The 20834-nt window shown below is 35.1% G+C and overlaps 1 protein-coding gene across 5 annotated transcripts in view; it reads right to left on the reverse strand.

Moving 5' to 3' along the window:
• LOC126775517 (myotubularin-related protein 4) overlaps positions 1–20834 on the reverse strand; it is an 85213-nt gene that overhangs the window by 2761 nt on the left and 61618 nt on the right. For 4 of the 5 annotated variants that reach the window (XM_050497518.1, XM_050497515.1, XM_050497514.1 and 1 more), the window contains 17 exons: positions 13368–13541; positions 9939–10114; positions 6799–6994; positions 5641–5780; positions 5242–5419; positions 4794–4990; positions 4483–4675; positions 3905–4090; positions 3325–3498; positions 2879–3017; positions 2475–2577; positions 2242–2362; positions 1856–2053; positions 1345–1642; positions 788–1146; positions 462–566; positions 17–225 (listed from right to left, as the gene is read on the reverse strand). In XM_050497518.1, the coding sequence (XP_050353475.1) occupies positions 17–225; positions 462–566; positions 788–1146; positions 1345–1642; positions 1856–2053; positions 2242–2362; positions 2475–2577; positions 2879–3017; positions 3325–3498; positions 3905–4090; positions 4483–4675; positions 4794–4990; positions 5242–5419; positions 5641–5780; positions 6799–6994; positions 9939–10114; positions 13368–13520 (3125 nt within the window). In that variant the 5' untranslated portion in view covers positions 13521–13541. The remainder of the gene's footprint in view (positions 1–16; positions 226–461; positions 567–787; positions 1147–1344; positions 1643–1855; positions 2054–2241; positions 2363–2474; positions 2578–2878; positions 3018–3324; positions 3499–3904; positions 4091–4482; positions 4676–4793; positions 4991–5241; positions 5420–5640; positions 5781–6798; positions 6995–9938; positions 10115–13367; positions 13542–20834) is intronic. The other variant, XM_050497517.1, reaches the window with a different exon arrangement.

The raw sequence follows: 20834 nt of genomic DNA on the forward strand, positions 1-20834 counted from the left end.
AAGTATGGTATGTCACCTGCAGTGGTGTCGGCGCCGCGCCAGCCAGAACTGGTTCCGGCAGTGCTGGCAGCGCGGCGCGGCGCTGTCGGGCAGCCACAGCACGCCGCGCGCCTCCTCGCCCACCTCCACCTCGGACGCGCTGCCGCTGCTGCTGCCGCTCGCCGCGCTGCTGCCGCCGCCGCTGCCGCGACTCGCCGAGCTGCCGCCGTTGCCGTTGCGGACCACCTGGCGGCACCGCGAGGTACTTGTTTAGTATATTACAAAATGATGTTTTTCAAACAGTTTTTTACTCATCAAAGTGACTATTAAAATTTTGGTAAAATTTACAGTATCACACTATTAAAAAGTTGTTATTAAAAAAATTTATAACTACTTATAATTATCAACATATTAACACAATTTTTTGATTTTACACAGAGCATTTTCATATTTTTGTAATACAACCTAGAAATGGAATATACCTGTGCTTGGGTGGCGGGCTGCGTCGCAGGCGGCGGCGCGGGCGACGCTCTCCGGAGAGCCTCGCGCGCCTCGCGGAGTTGCCCACTTAATTCCTCTACCACTTTCTGTGAAATATACAACTGGAAATTAATATTACATAAATTAAGTCCTTTCATATTTCAAATATTATAAATTACAACGTTGAACTGCAGCAACTACTTTGAATCAACTTTTCATTTCAATTTTTAGAAATTCCCGAGTAGATTACAATAACGAAAATTTTTTTTCGGGTTACTAACATACACTTCTCAATAGAGTTCGTACCCCTATACGTGACCAGCGTTACCTTCTGGTAGAGGATGATCTGGTGCAGCCGCGCCTGCAGCGGGTCGGCGGCGGGCGGCAGGCCGTCCAGCGAGTCGCAGTGCGCGCGCAGGCCGGCGCCGCACACGCAGCGCGCGCGCGAGCCGGCCGCGCCGCCGTCGCACACGCCGCACCAGCACGCGTCGCTGGAGCCCGACGACTCCTCGCCCGCGCACACGGCGCAGTGCGGGCACGGCGCGCAGGCGGGGCGCGGCGCGCGGCGCGGCGACGCGGGGCACAGCGTGAGCTGGCTCGCCACGCGCGCGCCCGCCAGGCGCTCCGCCTCGCCCTCGCTCTCCGAGCTCGCGCCGCTGGACGACCCGCCACCTGCCGCGAGAGGAACTTCTTAGGGTTTTACTACAACAGCGCATTATCATCTTTTTTATCGATTCCATGACGCCAAAATTTTTTATATAATATAATTATATGTCATATGACTGTACTTTTTTCAAGTAATTTCGTTACAAGTATATAGATTAAATGAAGTAATGAATATATGTCGTAAATAAAGTTTAAAAGAAATATTAAAAGCGTTCTCACCGTTCAAGTCTACTTCTAGAAATTTCGTGGCAACGTTCACTAGGCCGTTGACGTCCCCGTCGCCCACCTCCCTGTTGTGGTTGGTCAGCTGGTTCACTGTGTTGTGATTGACCGCGTCCCCCTCGGTGGAGTTGTGGTTGTCAATGGGTGTCTCTTGGAGACGGGTGATCTTAGATTCGGTGTGATTTTGTGGCGAGTTCTCCGGGACGTCGAAGCCGGTAGAGGATTGGTTGCTGGACTCCGATATAGATCGCCATGTTATGCTTATGTTTCTCGTTCGCGCTGATTCTCTTGCCGCCTGAGATAATAAATAAATATTTAGCACAGAAAATAACGGCTTTTTTTTAAATTGTGTTTTTTACAGAATATCACCTATTTTTTCATTTTAAAGATTTAATTTAAATTTATGATTAATATTCATATTATATATATATATATATATATATATATATATATATTACTTAAATATTTGATTAAACCATCTTTTAATAATTATTGTCACCCGACTTACTTCAGCCATGCCAAGAACGTCGGTATAGGTTTCGCAAACGAACACAGGTGGCTCCTCGGGCGTGTCCGCTGGAACGTCGCTCGTGTGTTCATTTATTGGCACGGTGGGTGCGGCCACCAGCTCGCGTTCCAAGGATGATGAATTGCTCGTGATGTCGCGCAAGCGGTTCTCGAAATGGTCTGGGTGGAGGCCGTCGACCTAAAATAATTAACAATTTTTATTAGATCTTTAATAATTTAAGTTGTAACTGGTAATTATTATTTCCTATTATACAGTTTATTAGAGATTCATTTAAGCAATATAGATTTTTAATTAAATAATTTTGATAAATTATTAAATAAAGTAACGCTAATTTTGAATTATGCAATGTACTCGTGTAGGATTACCTGATCGGTCTCCGTGTCCGTATCACCGGGCAGCTGTTCAACGCAACTGTCGGTGAGTACAGGAGCTTCGCCCTCGGAGCGTTCCGCAGTCGGGCCGCCGTTTACTACCAATGACAAATTCCTAGAAAATTAATATATATTAAACAAACAGATCTTATTTTCTATATTTAATTAAAACAGTAAGGGTGAGTTAAAATTGTAGATAAAAATATTTAAATAAAAACAGTACTTACATAACATCTGGCGCCAAATTCGGGTCGCTGCATCTCCTTTGCGCAGTTTTCTTCTCTCCTTCATTAAGCAGATTATCACAGGATCTAGTTTTCGTCATTAAACCTGTAATTTCCAAAAGTTCCAGATTAATAATATATAAATTGATTCTTCACTGACACGTTGAAATACAATAGCTACAACGATAATTTCGAATTAATTTAACAGAAAGAAATAAAAAGCTCGTTCGTTGAAGAGTATAATATGATAAAAAGAGAGAAGAAATAATTTACCAACCAAAAAATAAAAAGTTACAGTTAAACTTGTTAGATGTACAAAGGCGGCCTAGTTGCTTGACGCGATTTCTTATAGATTATTTGATTATATTAAAACGCGCTGGTATCGATAAGGAGATGGTGGTAGTCACCGCTGGCTTGCTGCGCGGCGGCGGGGGGTGCGGGGGCGGCGGGCGGCGCGGCGACGCGCGGCGGCTCCCGCTCGCGCTCCCCGCGCAGCAGGCCCCACCACACCTGCATGGCGCGCACGCTGCACTCCGGCCAGATCACCTGCGCACACCACGCCACATTGAGACGGGCACACGCTCGGTGTGTACGTGCGTCACGTCCCAATGACGTACCCACATTGACAAATTATTTCCGCGTTGGATTTAGTAGTTTGGATATAGTAGATTCTTAAGGTAAACGAGTCGTGACATAATTTTTTGTCAGTAGATATACGTCTTTCAAAAAAATAAAATCACTGAATCGATATCGAATCTTTTTAGAAATGAAATAATAAAAAATTACTATTAAAAATAAAAATTACGATTTCAGTTAAACAAGTGGTCCGTTTATATAAGTCCGTGGTCCGTACCTGCTCGTGCGGGTGGTGCGGCGGCGTGTAGAGGTGGTTGCGGTAGGCGGGAGCTCGCAGCAGGTGCCACACTTGCGCGGTTGTGTCGTTCGCGCGGCACTCTGCGCGCTCGCGGCTCGTGTTGCACAGGAACGTGCCGAACATGCACGAGTGCACGTGCGTCGCCAGCTTTATCTGTAGTAGATAAATGTCACCGTCAATCATTCGCTTATCTTATCCTATTTATTTTGCAGCCAATCCTATTAGAAATGCGGGGGCGGAAGTCGACGAGCGCATTACACGCTGTAAGAGGATTTATCAGACTTAATCCTGACGCCAACATTCCTCGGAATTGCTTTTCCTATTGAGTTGGTTAAGTATGGGGTTTTTAGGTACTATGGAGTCTTGTCGACTCTACCGTTGAGAGTATTTGTCCTACTCCTAACTGCAAGGTATTCTTATGTAATAATTTCAATAAATAATATAGCAACACTACAGTTACTAGTGGTATATGACTTGAACGCTACACGCTATAGTCAGTGAGTTTGATAAACGAACAAGCGCCGCCGCTTAGTAGCGTAATGAGTAACCGTTTACTCACTAGATAAGCTTCGTTGAATTCGAAGCTGCAGGGATACTGCAACATCATCTGGTACACGACGTGCAACCACTGCAGGAAGATGGGAGATCGCTCGTTGGGGTCTTCTGCGCCGAATTGATGGCCACAGCGGTCCGCGAACTTGTGTCCGAAGTCCAGCCACTCCCGCTCGATTAGTATTCGGAAACCCTAAAAGGTAATGACAATTGGTAAGCTTTACAAGACAATTACTTGATTTTTTCAAGTTACGTAATTTTGATTGTATTCGGATGGGTTAATTAGAATGAATTGGCTTACATCAAATTCCAAGCGAGTTTTACGAGATTTGTCTGATATCATATTATAAGTGGCGCCAAAAACAATTGCATGTGTGTTATGTGTTGCCGTTTTTTCTCGCTGATAGTTTTTATTAATAAAAATGCGTAACTTATGTCTCAAATATAAATAATTTTCTCACTGTCAGAATGATTACAAAGTTTATCTAAATTATCTATAAAAAACGCTACTAAATAGTATCTGCGTCACTAGTCCGTATCGCGTGTGCGTGCAGTGTGCGTGCAGTGTGCGTGCAGTGCGCGTACCTGCAGCGTGCGGTAGTAGGGGTCGAGTATGAGCTGCGCGGCGGCCACGAGCTGCGGCGTGCGGTCCCAACCGTCCGAGCAGTGCACGAGCACGGGCCGGCCCGCGTGCGCCGCGCGCGCCACCGCGCTCGCTGCGCGTGCCACGCCGCACACGTACTGCGGCCACACCGTGCGCTCCAGGTTGCTGTGCCAGCTGCGGACGTTGCATTGTCACATTATAATTACTTTATAGTGACGCTTTGAAAAAGAAGTTGTTTGAAATCGTTGTGAATGTCAATGTTACAGGAGCAACGGCATAGTTCTCGTCTTACTTGGCCTGCTCCCCGGGCTCGGCGGAGAGCGCACGCATCTGCTGGAAACTGCGCCGCACGTGGTGAATGTTGGGCAGGCTCATAAACTGTATGTCCGCGGCGGGGTAGTACTGCGCGCACTCGCAGCCGCCCCCGCGCGCGCGGTTCGTGACCGCGGACGCGTACGAGCGCGCGTCTACTATCAGCAGCTTTAGTTGCTGAAACAGGAAATAACAATCTTTTACTCTCGAAATACATATTTAATCTTCTACACTTTGATCTTAGCCAAATGGCCGAGCAGCGATATTATTTGATGTTTTTTTATGATAATTAAAAAAAGCAAAAAGGGATTTGATTAAATCAAAGCCTACATGGCGGTGGCGTATATTGGCCGCAATGCAATCTAAAAACTCGACAATCTTGGATTATTCAGTTATTTTTCTAGATTTATATTTATGTTACCATGTACCTTATTAGGAATAGGTCTATCCTGATTACAGGCAGTGACGAATGCGGCCAGTAATCGTTCGTCTTCGCTGGAACGCCAACCAAGCCACCCGACCTCCGGCTGCGACGAGCGCGCTATCACCGCACCCGTAGACCGGTGACGCCAGACCACCGCCGGAATACGACGCATTGCGCGGAAACTAGCCCATGGAAAATAATTAATAAAATAGTATAAAAAAAACACAACATAAGCAACATACAATTAATTACAGCTACCTTTTAATTATGTATCAAAACTACGTCAGAAGATGTAGGTACTAGGGCACAATAAAAAGGTTGGAAGAAACATTTCCGATTGTACTGGTATTGAACATTGGTTGTTTGATTATTTTTAACACCAAACAATAGGCTTTAGTCTCACCGCGCAACGGAGTCCAGGTCTTCGTCGCCGATACATGCCGGAACGATGAGCAGCGGAGGATAAGAAGGGCATAGCTTGTACTCTGCATTAGCAGCGGTGACGCGCCACGCGCCTTTAGTCGTAAAACCGAGTCGTTCCAACTAGAGATCAGATAAATCAATACTGGTTTATTGGAGACAACTTTCATACGTGTTCGGATCGATAATCTCTTGATATTGGATTGTTAGTAAATAAAGATTCAATATCTTAATACAAGTGATGTTCAGATTAGGTTTAAAACTAATAATTTGAATCTTACGGTATCCTTATTTGGAATATTATTTATTTCAAAGTGAATTTGTTTGTTACACTTCAACGGCTTAATCAACCAATTTGAATTGAATTGAAATTGAATCAACCAATCATCTTTTTGCGTACAATTTTTCAAGGGTACAGAAAAGGACTAACGCCCTCACACGCGGGTGGAATTGAGTAATTGTACAATATTGTAAATTAAAATATGACGTTTATCATCATTAAGTTACAAATTAAAAGTTATTTAATAACATAGAACGACGCTTAAATTGATAAAATATTTATAAGCTGCACTCATAATGTTAAAACAGTATAAATTGTGCAATAAAAAAATATTCTTTCTGACCTAAGATTACGTTTTCTTACCTTTGACCCCAAGATATCAATAGAATGTTTCTGATAAATATATTTTTTATTCTTCAATAATGTTATTCAACCTTTTAATAGCTATTAAAACGACTTAAGTAAGTACTTCTTTCATACTGTTATTTATATTAAAAGTAAGCTATTCTAGAGCGTTGCAAAACGTGTTATCACAGCCATCTTTAAGCGAAGTTGCTTGAAAGAATTCTAGAATGAATATGCTGCGAGTGTTTATCAGTAATATTTAAAAAGCGTGAAACGCGCACCTTTATAGGAAAATAATAGAGCGGTAAGACAATCTTATATAAAAAAATAATGTTTTATTTTCACTCCTATAGGCAATTTTTTAATATTTGTTATTTTACAATTTATTTTTGCTTTCTAATTGTTTTTTATTGAAGTATAAAATATTTTTTTATTTCAACGATTTATTTATGTATGTACCCTCGACCTCGACGTCATGTCGAAAGTACCAGGCCACCATAAGCGCCGAGTAGTTACCTCAGGTCCGAACCAATGTCGTTGAGGGGCTTGTGACGCCCTCATTAGCGCCTTGTGGACGGACGTGGGAGGTAGTTCCTTGGCCCAGGCGGCATATGCAGCTGCGAACGTTTCTTGCAGAGAACCAATGGGAACTAAAGCCGTGTTCAGTCTTCTCCACCACTCAACGCACTGGTCTCCTGTGTTGAATGAGCATCTGTAAAATTAAGTTAATTAAAATAAACCTTCAAAAACACAAGAGATTTTCTTGCTAAAGTAAATATTATTATTAATTAAACAAACGTAATTAATTTGTCATTTAAAAATAAAAATATTAATATTAAACAATAATTGTGGGTTGTCAACTTATTTTTCTTCAAAATAATTTGCCTTTATTTATTCAACGTTATTTATTAATATCATTTAATCGTTATAATCGTGTAATAAAGTCTAAAAAAACCCTTATTTTTTAATTGTCGTAACAATTACAATTATATACGTTAAGTAATTTTAAATAAGCGTTTCTGTGAACCCATATGTAATATATTATAATAATCTTATTTAAAGCCTAGGAAAGGAATAACTCGGTGTTATGTATGTGAACAAAATGCAATCCTGCTAATATTGTTCTTTAATAAAAAAACTCGACTCCTACATAATCCTTTTTTTTAATTCGATTTTTTCATTAATATCTGGCAACCCATAGATCTTCCCAATTTATACAGCATGTTGGGAATCTTGTTAAAATTTCAATTCAAAACACACTTGAATACTTTTTCATTATCATATTTAATCGTGCACTCATCGTAGAATTCACATTAAAAATGTATATTATTATCGTTTTTTTTTTATGGACTTTAAAGTAAGAGCTACTAAGTTTATCTTTGGTTGGCGTTAGGCAAGCAAGCGGTGGGCCTTAAGATTAACCCACTGAATATATCTATGCGGGATGATCTTTATAATAATCTTAGGTAACCTTTATAAATGGATTATAAATAGGGTTGAAAGTTTCATATGTTCTATATAATTACAATAAAACTAGCAAAAAGCTGGATTACATTTTTAAGAAATGTTTCACAGTAACAGCCTAATGTCCCACAGCCGGGCTAAGGCCTCCTCTCCCTTTTGAGGAGGTTTGGAGCTCATTCCATCACACTGCTCCAATGCGGGTTGGTAGAAGGTGTTGGAAGAAATGTTCGAATATTACAAATTGTGTACCTAATGGATATTCCTACGTATTAATCTCAAAGTTAACTTATTTTAATTTATTATACGGGGTTCTCATTCGTTTCACTCATCAGGTACATTTCATAAGTTTTTTTTTTGTTATATATGTCTAATCACGAGCCATTAAACAAAGAAAGTCTTATTAAAATCGGTCCTATCGTTTGCGAGTTGCTCAGACAAATATAAAATATTCAGTTTTATAATTTTTATTGATTTTTTTGTATTCAACACAAACACTGCCTTAAGAGGGAACAATTACGTTATGAACGAGAACCCGTTGAACAGGTGAGCAAGGTTATAAATAATGAAACAGACCGTGGCGAATGAATGAAAATTATAGAAGGAAGATATCGACGCCGATAGATTATTAAGTTGTTTTAATAAATATATAATATTGTTAAAGAACCACGACGACATAATGGATAGAATACGTGGTTCCAACGGGCGTTGCGAGTTCAAATCCGTACACGCAACACTTCCCTTATTATTATTATTATTTAAATAGGAAGGCGGACGAGCATATGGGCCACCTGATGGTAAGTGGTCACCAAACGCCCTTAGACATTGGCATTGTAAGAAATGTCAACATTCGCTTATATAGCGAATGCGCCACCAACCTTGGGAACTAAGATGTAATGTCCCTTGTGCCTGTAATTACACTGGCTCACTCACCCTTCAAACCGGAACAAAACAATAGTGTTACTAATAGAACAATATAATAACAAGTACTGTTGTTTTGCAGTAGAATATCTGATGTGTGGGTGGTACCTACCCAGACGAGCTGTCACAAAGCTCTACCACCAGTAAATTATATTCATCATTCAGTATTTGGTGCTGTAAACATCGTAAAGAAAACTGCATGTGTCGGGTTAAATGCCACAGCCCACATGTGTCCACTAACCCCTAAGAGAAGACCTTAGCCCAATAATAGTAACAGTACATGTCCCATACACAGGCAATTACTATTAACGTATATTTCTTTTCAAAGTATTATGAAATAGCCATTCATACGTTAAGTCGACTAGTACAAACAGTTACAAGCATACACAATACGGGCTCGTAAGCATATTGAAAAACAAACAACACGCTGTAAGCACTTGTGCCATTAGCTGTCATTTACTTTGCAGTAACACAAGTTACTTACTCAATATGTTAAGAGATCGACCCTTCGTAATTATTTCGTCACAGAATGGCTCTTGTTGATTTAGACTTTAATATAATATCACATAAACCACGAGCCGGTTGGCGTGGTTGGTGGATGCTTGCCTTTCACGCCGAAGGTTGTGGGTTCGATTCCCACCCAGGACAGATATTTGTGTGCATGAATATGTCTGTTTGTCCTGAGTCTGGGTGTAATTATCCATATAAGTATGTATTTACAAAAAGAAAAATAGTATATGTAGTATATCAGTTGTCTGGTTTCCATAGCACAAGCTCTGTACAAGCTTAATTTTGGATCATATGGCCGTGTGTGAAAAATGTCCTGGCATCTGACTGACTCTTGGTTGTCAAAAAGTCGCCTTGGTTCGCTCTTGGTTGTCAAAAATTTGAAGGAACTGTGCTTTAAACGGTGTACTTTTCTTTTTGTGTATGAAAACTTGTGATGCCCAATTTGCCCCAAGTAAATAAAACCTAATTTACAGATAGTTAAATTATTCTCATTACTATAGTAATGTATCAGTGTTATAATAATTTACATATTTTGGTCTTAATCGTCATTTTGTCATTAAATTCATACGAATTGAGTATAACTATAATTATAATATATTATATAAAGAAAAAAACTGTAATATAAAAAGTGAAAACTCCATAAAATAATATAAGATATACATACATACTATAATTTAATAAGTTTATCAAATATTGGGTTTACATACAATCAAGTTATTTGAAAATAATAACAGGACATAAAGAGTTCCTTAGGAGATACTTACTTTAATTGTCGGCCGTGTTTACAGAGTATATATAAGCAGAGTAAATCGCGGATCTCAAGTGCGTCAATAAGCCGTAACGGCACCGAAGCACCGGGTCCGCCACGCCTTCGCGGCTGCAAGTGAAGGCGGTAGTTTGACATCGCAATCGTACCGCCGTCTGCCGTGCGGCCCACCCACTGCGGAGAGAGCGCCTCATTGTTATGATAGCCTGGTATTTTAAGTGCATTAAATATATATATTTTTAAATATAAAATTATGTTTTGTTTAAAAGTTTGTGTTATTTCAATTATTATTTTATAATTAATCATATTTATAAATAATAATTAAGTATGTACAAAGTAAATTAATTGATAAATATAATAATAATTTAATATGATTTATTATTGTGGTATGACCTGGTAATCTGTTGAACCTAGAAATAATTACTGAGACCGTAGAAAAAAAAGTATATACTTAGCAATATTATATGTCACATAATTTTTATCACATAACCACAAACTACAGTGTGGTTATGTGATAAAAAATGTTTATTAAATTATATAAAAAAACACATAAAAATACTTCTTTTTATTCTTAATAGTGCACTGATTACCAAGTATTATTGTAAGCACTTAAATGTTATAATTATATATTATTAAAAATTGCGATATATATAGTTAAATTGCTCAATGGTGTTAATGACTCAATTTTCATGCGATAAGTGAGAAAACCAACCCTTATTAATTATAACAATGAGGAAGTAATAATGTGTACTTTCACACCTTAACTGTTTCCGATCGATGGAATGGAAAAAGTAGTACGAATTCCATGCTAAAGAAGTTTCGCCCACAGGGTTTAAAACTCATAATATTTATATTTAAAAATGAATTAATAATTTTTACACATGTTCATGGACAACTCACGTGTTACCAAAAAATTTTAGATGACCTTTTTTTATATTATTTACTTAATGTAGGAAACATTCTTAGGATTCTCAACATCTTTAATGTTTTCGGATATCCAATTGGCAATATCCAGTTAAAAGTAACCACACTTTTTTTAAGAAATGATACACACATATTATTAACTTAGTCTAATCTAATAATATTATTATCTTAGTTAGTTATCGACGTTGGCTTCCTATTATGTACTAAATAAAAAAAGGAAACAAATAAAAACTTGCAATTATGTATGTATACTAATTTAACAACTTCACATTACACTTCCTCAAGAGAATATTAATAACAAAGTTAGGCCAAGTTATATCTTAAGCTTTATTGGCTCTTCTCTATATAATCTTCATTCCGGACCAGTGGGAGCTTTTGATTTAATTGATTAATTAGTGTTCTCGTAAGAGATTACGGGTAATATATATATTATAATTATAAACAGGATACAAAAATTAAATTATTGGCGCCAAATCGATTAATGTTTTAATTTTAATTGCATTTATATTTTTTTCTTTTTCTGTTGCCTTTAACAGCGATGAGTAAACAAAATTTGTAATTAGAGTTTAATAACTTTAGCAAGTTTGCACGAAATTATAAAATATCGGAATGAAAATTTACAAAATGATTTCTGGTTTCAGGGGGTTTTGAAGATGACTGCGCTGTGGGTGCGTTGAAATAAAAATTGAGCATCATTATATGCAGTTTTAGTTTTCATCAGTCTTGCGTTGCGTCGTGTTGATACAGATAATTAAATGAATTTAAATACTCCTATTGCTTTGATAACGAGATAATTTATAAAAGCCGTTTTGACCACCATTATAATTTGAATTTCTAACTTATCACAAAACATTTTTAATATAACCGTCCCCGGGAACAGTTTTATTCCCACCTAACAGTAACAGCCTGTTAATGTCCCACTGCTGGGCTAAGGCCTTCTCTCCCTTTTTGAGGAGAAGGTTCACACCTTACACAAAATATAATTAACATTTTATATCTTTAAATTCCAGTTAAAATCTTACTATTTAACAATTACAATGAACTTGCAATTAAAATGCATGCACACAGATAAAATCACATAATGCGGTTCGTTCAACTCGGCCCGACCTGATGACCTTTAGTACCGTCGTGTATACAAATATCTATTACAAATAACTTTTAGCTTATTAATTATGTTAGTATTCAGTCTACGTCGCCAGTGTCTATTATCAGTACAGATTACATAATGACTAGAAAATACATCACTTGAAGAAATATATAAAAAATAATATATTCCATATGTATTAATACTAGCGATTAAGTACAGACGGCATAATAATACAGATATATCCAACAAATTGTATTGAATTGGATTTACATTTTTTTATAAAACATTTCCGCAAGCATTTCAATATAACTAATATATTGAATCGAACGCGAAATCGTTGAATAGCCTCTATTGATGCTTCATCTCTGTTTATAAAATACTAGTTATTAAAATGTATACCATGTTATTTATTTTTCGATAACATTCATTGAGCTGATTCATTATTAAATTTTATTTACCGATAGTTTTAACAATTTTATCTCCAACGAGTTATTAATCACTAAAATTTTCTAATAATATTTATAACAATGGGCCGAGCCATACCATACCAAGCTTTTAAATAACATAATATATATATATATATATATATATATATATATATATATATGTATATATTTATATAAAATATTTAGTAGAGCTCATGCCACATACCTCGCGAAAATACCGAGTCAACTGTTCCGTTGGACAATTTGAATTACTATATATGTATGATATGTGACCAGAAAAACTTGAATTATTATCAATTTTCTAGAACGGACAAAAACGAATGAATGAGCTCTCAACGCAATAGTCGAGGATACGCCTCGACATCCTCGGTAATATTTAAATATACATACATAACATACATATATATGTATGTATATTTAAATATAACCAATTTATCACGTATAACTGTCTACTGTTTATCGTTTGTTTGGCCCCGAGTCAAAATTATTTACTAACATTCATTAAGGATGTTAGTTATTACGATTACAATGTTTTTTTTTATTGCTTTTCGGTTCCTTTTTGCCGCGGCTTACATGTTTTTTTAAGTTTTTATTATAACTTCGAACGCACAAATCCAAACTATGAACTATGTATACAATAACTATTTCCTATGACAATACCATAAAATAATTACAAAATAAACATTCCATAACACATATTTTAACATTTATATTATGAAATAAGAAGTGGGATAGAAATTATTAATTAATTATATATTTTAGTCAAGCGGATGAGAGTTTTAGCCATTTACGAATTACATTTTTAGTGTTAACATAAGAATACTCTTTGAATATTTGTTTTAGATGTTCGGTCAATGATTTCGCTATTACGATATTTTAGCTCAAATTCCTTTCATGTAATAAATTTCAATCTAAATAATTAATGGTAGGAGATTTACACCGATATTTAAAAGAAACTTAAAGTTTATACCTGCACAAATTCGCCGCATATTGGAGTGAAACCAGAATCCAAGCCGGGCTCGTCGTAGTGCGTGCGCGTGCGCGGGTAGAGATCTGAGGCGCGCACGCGGTGCGGCGGAGGCTCCGGTTGCGGCGGCGCGCGATACCGCTCGCGCTCGCTCATTTCGCTCGACGTCGCTGCCACCTGCAACAAAATATATTTAACAAATTAAATTATTATACTCTTAAAATAACACTAAAGATCCGAAAATAACTTCATCCTTACAAAGATTTCCTTCATCGAGCACGAAATGATTTGTAAACACAAATTAAGCACACGTTAAGTGAGTGTAGCTTAAATTAATAAGATAATCCACTTCAGTTTGAATGAACTAAACGCTTAACAAAAGATTTTGAACAAAGATCATTTCACCATAACTATAGTAACGTCAACATAAAAAAGAGACGAAAACAGTATTTTAATTAGTTAACATAATTAAACTATATATATATATATATATGTAATTATTACACTCCATCCGCAGAGCACGTCGAGCAGAGCTAAATATATTTTCAAACCTATCTTAACAAGAAACGCGTTCGATTTAACAATACTGACAATTTAAACTGGCACACACTATCGGAGGCACACACACACTCCAAATAGAAACAGTTAACATATCTTGAGTGAGTGACGGCTTGCTTTCTCCCTCATTAGAAGGCAAAGTTCAGATCGTAGTAGTGTAACAATTGCATATACTATCACAAAGGAATGTTACGGACGATGCAGTAGTAATTAAAGGAAGTTAACTCTTTGATTTGGTAGCGTTAACAAATTGACTGCTATTCTTACATGAGTTATGTTACTTACATAAAAAACAAATTATTTAAAATGAAGTTGACTCTTCGTTTTAGTAGCATTGCCGTTAACATAACATTGCATTTAGTATGTGATAATACTAAAGCTTTTTAATTTTCATCCCCTTAGGGGTTACATTTTCAAAAATCTTTGTTTAATGCTTACTTACTATGTAAAAGCGTTTGATATATTTTTTTTTATGGTGCTAATCCTAGTACTTGGCTGTACGTTGATATATCAGTAAATTATATTTTTATATATTATATAGATAATGAAAGATTGACTGACATCACTTAAAATATTTATTACGTCTTTTTACATAATCAAAAAAAAAACGATATATAATATTTATATGCATATACATAAAGACAATTAAAAACAGTTTTTAGTTAACTAGTATAAATAAGCAGAAAATACTGAGGGAGGTTTTTATTATATAATACAATAATTTACATTATGAATGGAATAATCCGCTATTTACCGCACAGAAGCGTGCATTAGAAACATCACGTACCCTAAGATAGTAACTATGTGATTATGTTATTTATTATAGTTATTTTGGAACTGTGACATCTGTTTATCGTATCAAGTAAATAAGACGTAACATTTTATGTTGTGTGTACATTCGATAAATATTTTTTTAAGGCCCCAACGCATCCAAGTGATTATATAAAAAATATAATATTATATAGGTATAATACATACATATGGCATATTTATTTGTAGCAAAAATGTTACATTTCGTTGCTCGGATAATGGGAATTTATTAACTGTTTTTTTTTAAATATATTTTACGATATGATGTATATATATGATGATCAAAGTCAGATTAACTAATCTGTCTTAAATACTGAACGCTAATTGGTCACCAATCACGCTATCGACCCATTCAAAATTCAGATTCAAGTCAAAACAATAAATGTAATTTTTCAGCATTTTAGGAATTTACGAGGATTTAGAACTTATGTCTCTTATTTTAATTATATCGGTTATATATATGAGCCAATAATTATATTATATTTTAGTGATATAATTATCTTAAATTTTTTTATTGCTGTGATAAATATAGTCGTTCATAATATTTTAATTGTGTTACATTAAACAAAAATAGATTATAAACGTTGATCCACTTTGACTTTTACAAAGATTATATAAATCTCTCTGAAAATAATAATCTTTGTCATAAGGTTTTAAGATTAGCAACAAGTTATAGCAATAAAACGGGCCTAACAGCCTAGAGCACGTTCACACTAAGCCCTAAAGCCGACAGTGTAATCGCTGTTCAACTGTCGACTCACGCATGAAGGATTTTTTTTCTATTTCATAACGGTTACGATACCTATCCGATCCGACATCGACTGAACCGCAACTAGATTGTTGCAACAAGCGGAACGATTGCGTATCGCTTGCGTTAAGTGACAATTTGTTAGTAGAATTGGCTCCCATATTCCCACTAGCTATAACGGTGTCGTGACGCACTAGAAAATTGAATGCTAATAATTTATTTATTTATTTTTTATTTATGTACCAACAGAGTATACAGAAAATTATATAAATGAAAAATGTGTACAAAGGGATAACTTATCTCTAACAAGAGATCTCTTCCAGAAACCCTGAATCTAGTGGAGATTATTTGTAATACATATTAATGGTGCAGGTACAATATCAAATAATGTTGGACTCAATAGTTCAATCGTGGCAGAACATTTGGTAAATGTGTCGTTGTTTTATCGGATTATTGATGTGATAGTACTATTTTAATATATACGCAGCCGCACACGTTTGCCGGGATGACAATTGTATCGGTCCGACCCAATGTGAACTAAGTCTGACGTATATTTAACAGCGGGCATGTTTTATTTTGCTATTACTGCATTTATCACATTACAATGTGAAAAATAATTATTTATTAAATTATTTTTATTATGTTTTAGGATACAAATGAATCTTAGCGGTCAGGATCTTCATTTCCAGTAATATTATGAAAAAATCTAGACTAAATACAATATTACTGCCTACCTGCCAGTCAAGCTTTCTGCTAAGCAGATAATAAAAGCTGAAATGCTTAACAAATTAATACAATAAAAATAATAATAATAAATTATAATAAATGATAACGACAATAAAGATGATATTTTTGCACTTTTTACTTAAACCAGCTTCAGTACGATCACTATTTTTACAGCACTAGACATTCACGAATGGTTAATATTAACTTTTTTTATAATAATAATTGCATGAATGCATTTTAAAACAATTAACACATAATAAAACATTAACAATTCTGATTTAATAAGTCATAACGTTATTTATAATTGTTTAAAAAACTGACAAAGAAAGCCAAGGCTGTTGATATATTGATAAAAGATGATAAAGTAAATTATTAAGGTCACAGCAAGGTTGGTTAGTTGGTATTTGGTAAACAAGACGTCAGAAACATTGTATATGAAATGATTTTATTTAATAATAATATACTTTTATAACTATGTTTGTTATATACATAGAACAGTTCATATGATATTGATTATAAGGTTATTAAAGTTCAAAAGTACTAGGATAACATAGAACACAAGAATATCATAATATAGTGATGTACTAACTATTTTTGTTTTATATTTATTCGAACTGCTATGTTTTATTCTAATTTTATCGCAGAATACTAATTCTGTATTTATCAACGCGTGGCTCTGTTATGTTTATTTAAAGAAGTACAAGTTGTTTGATGTTTCGAGTACACTTTGAAAACACAAGCCGGCTTATTTAATATGCCTACATAAAGTTTCTAAAAGAAAAGTTTAGCGGGGTCGATGCAGAAAACGGGTACGGGGAGCTGGCTACATTGCCTAATGTGTGGTGAACTATAAGGTCAAAGGACATAACATGTTAGTGCCGATCTGATGGGTAAAGATGACTATGGGCTGGTCAGTTTCCTAGTATGCCTTTCTACCATAAATTTACAACAACAACAACAACAACAACAACAACAACAACAAAAACCCGTCTATCTCACGCGTAAGTTTCAATTGTAAACAGCTCTTCAAAAATTACAATTTCTGTTCTGTCAGAAAAATGCATTATGTTGTCACCTAAAAACTATTCTTTTTTTGTAAAACATACATTTTTATTTTGTAATGTGATTTTACTTAGTTTGATATTGTCTATAGTGGAATTAATTATTTTTAATAGTACGTTCCGGTAAACTGTTGGATCTGTTGTATTTATACAAAATTGTCAACATTATTTAAGACTGTCCACAATTGCTTAAAAAAATCTTACTTAGAATTCTTAGAAATCTTATTTAGAATTGGAACTGTTCTAGGTGCTAATTCCCCCGCTCCTAAGACTGTGTATACTCCTGGACTAGGTGTGTTCTTTTGTTGACATTCGCGCAGATTCAATTCTGTGAACCTAAACGATAAATAGTTAAGACTACCATCAAATTTTAGATTTTTTTTTAAATTTTTTTCTTTCTTTTTACGTTTCTTTTTTTATGTTTATGATGGGTTCCTACTTTTTATACGCGTGTTGTGTTTACTTTTAAGCAATCTCTACACTTAGATGATAAGTTTGTATTTAATAATTCTATAAATATATTAGTATAAGTGTTTGTAAGTAAACGTAATAAATAAAATAAATACAAATGAACGTTTTTCGCTTCCTGTTGCATTTTCATTATAGATTATAATGAAATAACTATCGATCATTCGTATTTTCCTCTTCGTCTGTTTTTACTGATACAACAAAAACGTCTTGGGGTTAGTATTGTTATCAACGGATCCTTGAGAGAGGTCAAATGGGATCGCGACCGCCCCCGAAGCCGTCCAACCCGCGGTTGTGGTGGCTGTCTTCAATAGAATGAATAGAATCAACTACATTGTTTATATCTTTCCGATATTATCCTCTTGATTCGAAAAAAAGTAAAACTCGATACGACACAGAAACGAGATCTTAAGTATAAACAATTAATTTTTTTTTCTTTTATATTCTATGCGATCACGCTTCGTTCATCCGATTGACGTACAACTTGTTGGAACCGTAGACAAAGTCCCATCAACGTACAAGTGAGTCGTATCGTATATTTTATACTTACAATAAGAAATAACTGGTACGTACTGGATAGACTTAAAAAAAAAAGAATTTTAGGTTAATTTCATATATGACGAAAAATCGACAAAGATAGGGATAGATGTCTCGTTCTTGTCACCGATATGATGACACCTATGATGGCTTTACCGTAACCGTAACAGCCTGTGAATGTCCCACTGCTGGGCTAAAGGCCTCCTCTCCTCTTTTTAAGGAGAAGGTTTGGAGCTTATTCCACCACGCTGCTCCAATGCGGGTTGGTAGAATTCACATGTGGCAGAACTTCAGTGAAATTAGACACATGCAGGTTTCCTCACGATGTTTTCCTTCACCGTAAAGCACGAGATGAATTATAATCACAAATTAAGCACATGAAAATTCAGTGGTGCTTGCCCGGGTTTGAACCCACGATCATCGGTTAAGATTCACGCGTTCTTACCACAGGGCCATCTCGGCTTTTTTTATGATTATGATGGTTTTCCTATGAGTTATTACTTACACCGTTGGTTGCCTGTAAGAGATCGCTATGTAGCGATAAGGTCGCCAAAATTGTATGCTACTTTTATTTAGGCTGTATCCATGTTTTGTATTTATTTATTTTTCTCTTTGGGGTGTACAATAAAGTGTAAAGGTTTTCCTTATTTAAAGGCTGGCGTTAGTTTTTATTTAACATAATATGTTTTAGTAATAACCCGTTGATTCCACGTGTAACGACAACGACAACGTTATTAAATCAAAACCAACATAGAATTTTTCCGGTAGCCAGTTATAAGCACTTTTGGATTATCATCACACCGAAGTAGCAGCTATAAAATTCATCATTTTCATTCAATCTTTTTTTAATTATGTTCCTAATTTGAATTTGGATGATGATGATGAAAAATTTATTTTGGATATGATTTGCGTACATTCTTAATGATCTACGTCGCCAAAGGAGTAACCATGCTAAATTTTAAGTCAATCTCTTGATAAGTCAGACAGTCTGTGGTATTTCGAATTTACTCTTTTCTGTCAATTTACTACCTTGGCCAGTTAATCGAATACAATAAAAATAATTTTATAATAAAATTATATATAATAATTATGTAAAAATAATATTATTAAAAATAATAATTATATAGCTATACTTTAAGCATAGTTACTTGTTGATTTTTAATTGATAGGCCGAGTTAAATACTACACGACTTACTAAAAAGTTTCTAATAATTTCAACAGTACATAACGTATCCATTAGAAATCGTTTATGTTTTATAATGTAGAGGAACTGAGCGAATTGATTATAATTAATTAATTACGAATACTTTTACACCGAATGAAATCGTAAGCTTATTTATATAATTCGCTTAGGATTTAATTTTGTAGTTAAATAATTTCAGCTTACTTGACTATAGCAAAACTTGATAATATGTTTAATTTAATATATTTTTAATAAAAAAAACAACATTTGAAATATGAACTCATCGTTACTTTACGTAAGATTAATTGAATATATTAATTTGTTTGAATAAATGTTACAAAGAATATTCATTTACAAACGAATTATTGCTAAAATTTAAATAAAAAAAAGTAGTAAAAAAAAAAACGTTAAACGTCACCTAATTTACGACGTAATGTTTTTACAGCCTGTTAGTCCCCATAAATAGGCTTACGCCTCTTCTCCTTTAAGGATGAGGTTTGGAGTTTCACAACGCTGGTCAAAGCCGGTTTGGTCGATACACAAGTAGCAAATGTTTTGACTACTGTTTTAATTATTGTTATTTTAGTAGTACAGTCATTTATCACACGTAAAGTTAAAGATTCGCTCGCAACTAATTGAGGCGACCAAGCATTTACCTACATTGTTTAGATGTGATTTCGAAATGAAACTAATAACACACACACACACACATGTATATGTCAACTCGTGTACCTTAGATATATCATAGTGTTTAGCAGTGGTCTGAATTCTTATACATTCCAGACTAGAAAGTAAGTATATAACTTATTTATAACAATAACTTTGTTATAGTAACTATGTCGCGTTTTAAACTTGAGCAGTATCGATACCTGCAATACTTCTTATAGAAGAAATACGTGTAGGGAAAATATTTAGTCGACCAATAAAATTGAAATAAAACAAAACTACATACAAATATGCAATACAATTTCTTAACATGTATATAATGTTTCAATGTTTATGACTGAGTTGATATCAAGTTTATTATGTGAGAAAGGTAGGTAGGTCTATTTCCTCGTAGCAACAGGCCTCTAGGGTTGGCGCAAATTTGCAATGAGATTTATATACAACACATTAACGCTGCTCTATAATTTTGCTTATTTAAATCAGTTTGGAAACGGTAATCGGTTCGCATATCGATGTGAAAGTAACAGATCTTGAGTCCTTGGACTATTATAGTAAACCAAGCTTTAGGATTTAAATTAAAAAAAAAAACATTTATTTCAAGTAACAATGACTTGATTCGAATAATACCTGCGGTTTTATTACCGCCGTATAAATTAAAAGAAACAATAAATGAAAAAAATTTTGAATTAAAATAAAATAAATAATTTTATTTA

The sequence above is a fragment of the Nymphalis io genome, chromosome 18, assembly GCF_905147045.1.
Source record: "Nymphalis io chromosome 18, ilAglIoxx1.1, whole genome shotgun sequence".
In the NCBI taxonomy this organism is placed as follows: domain Eukaryota; kingdom Metazoa; phylum Arthropoda; class Insecta; order Lepidoptera; family Nymphalidae; genus Nymphalis; species Nymphalis io.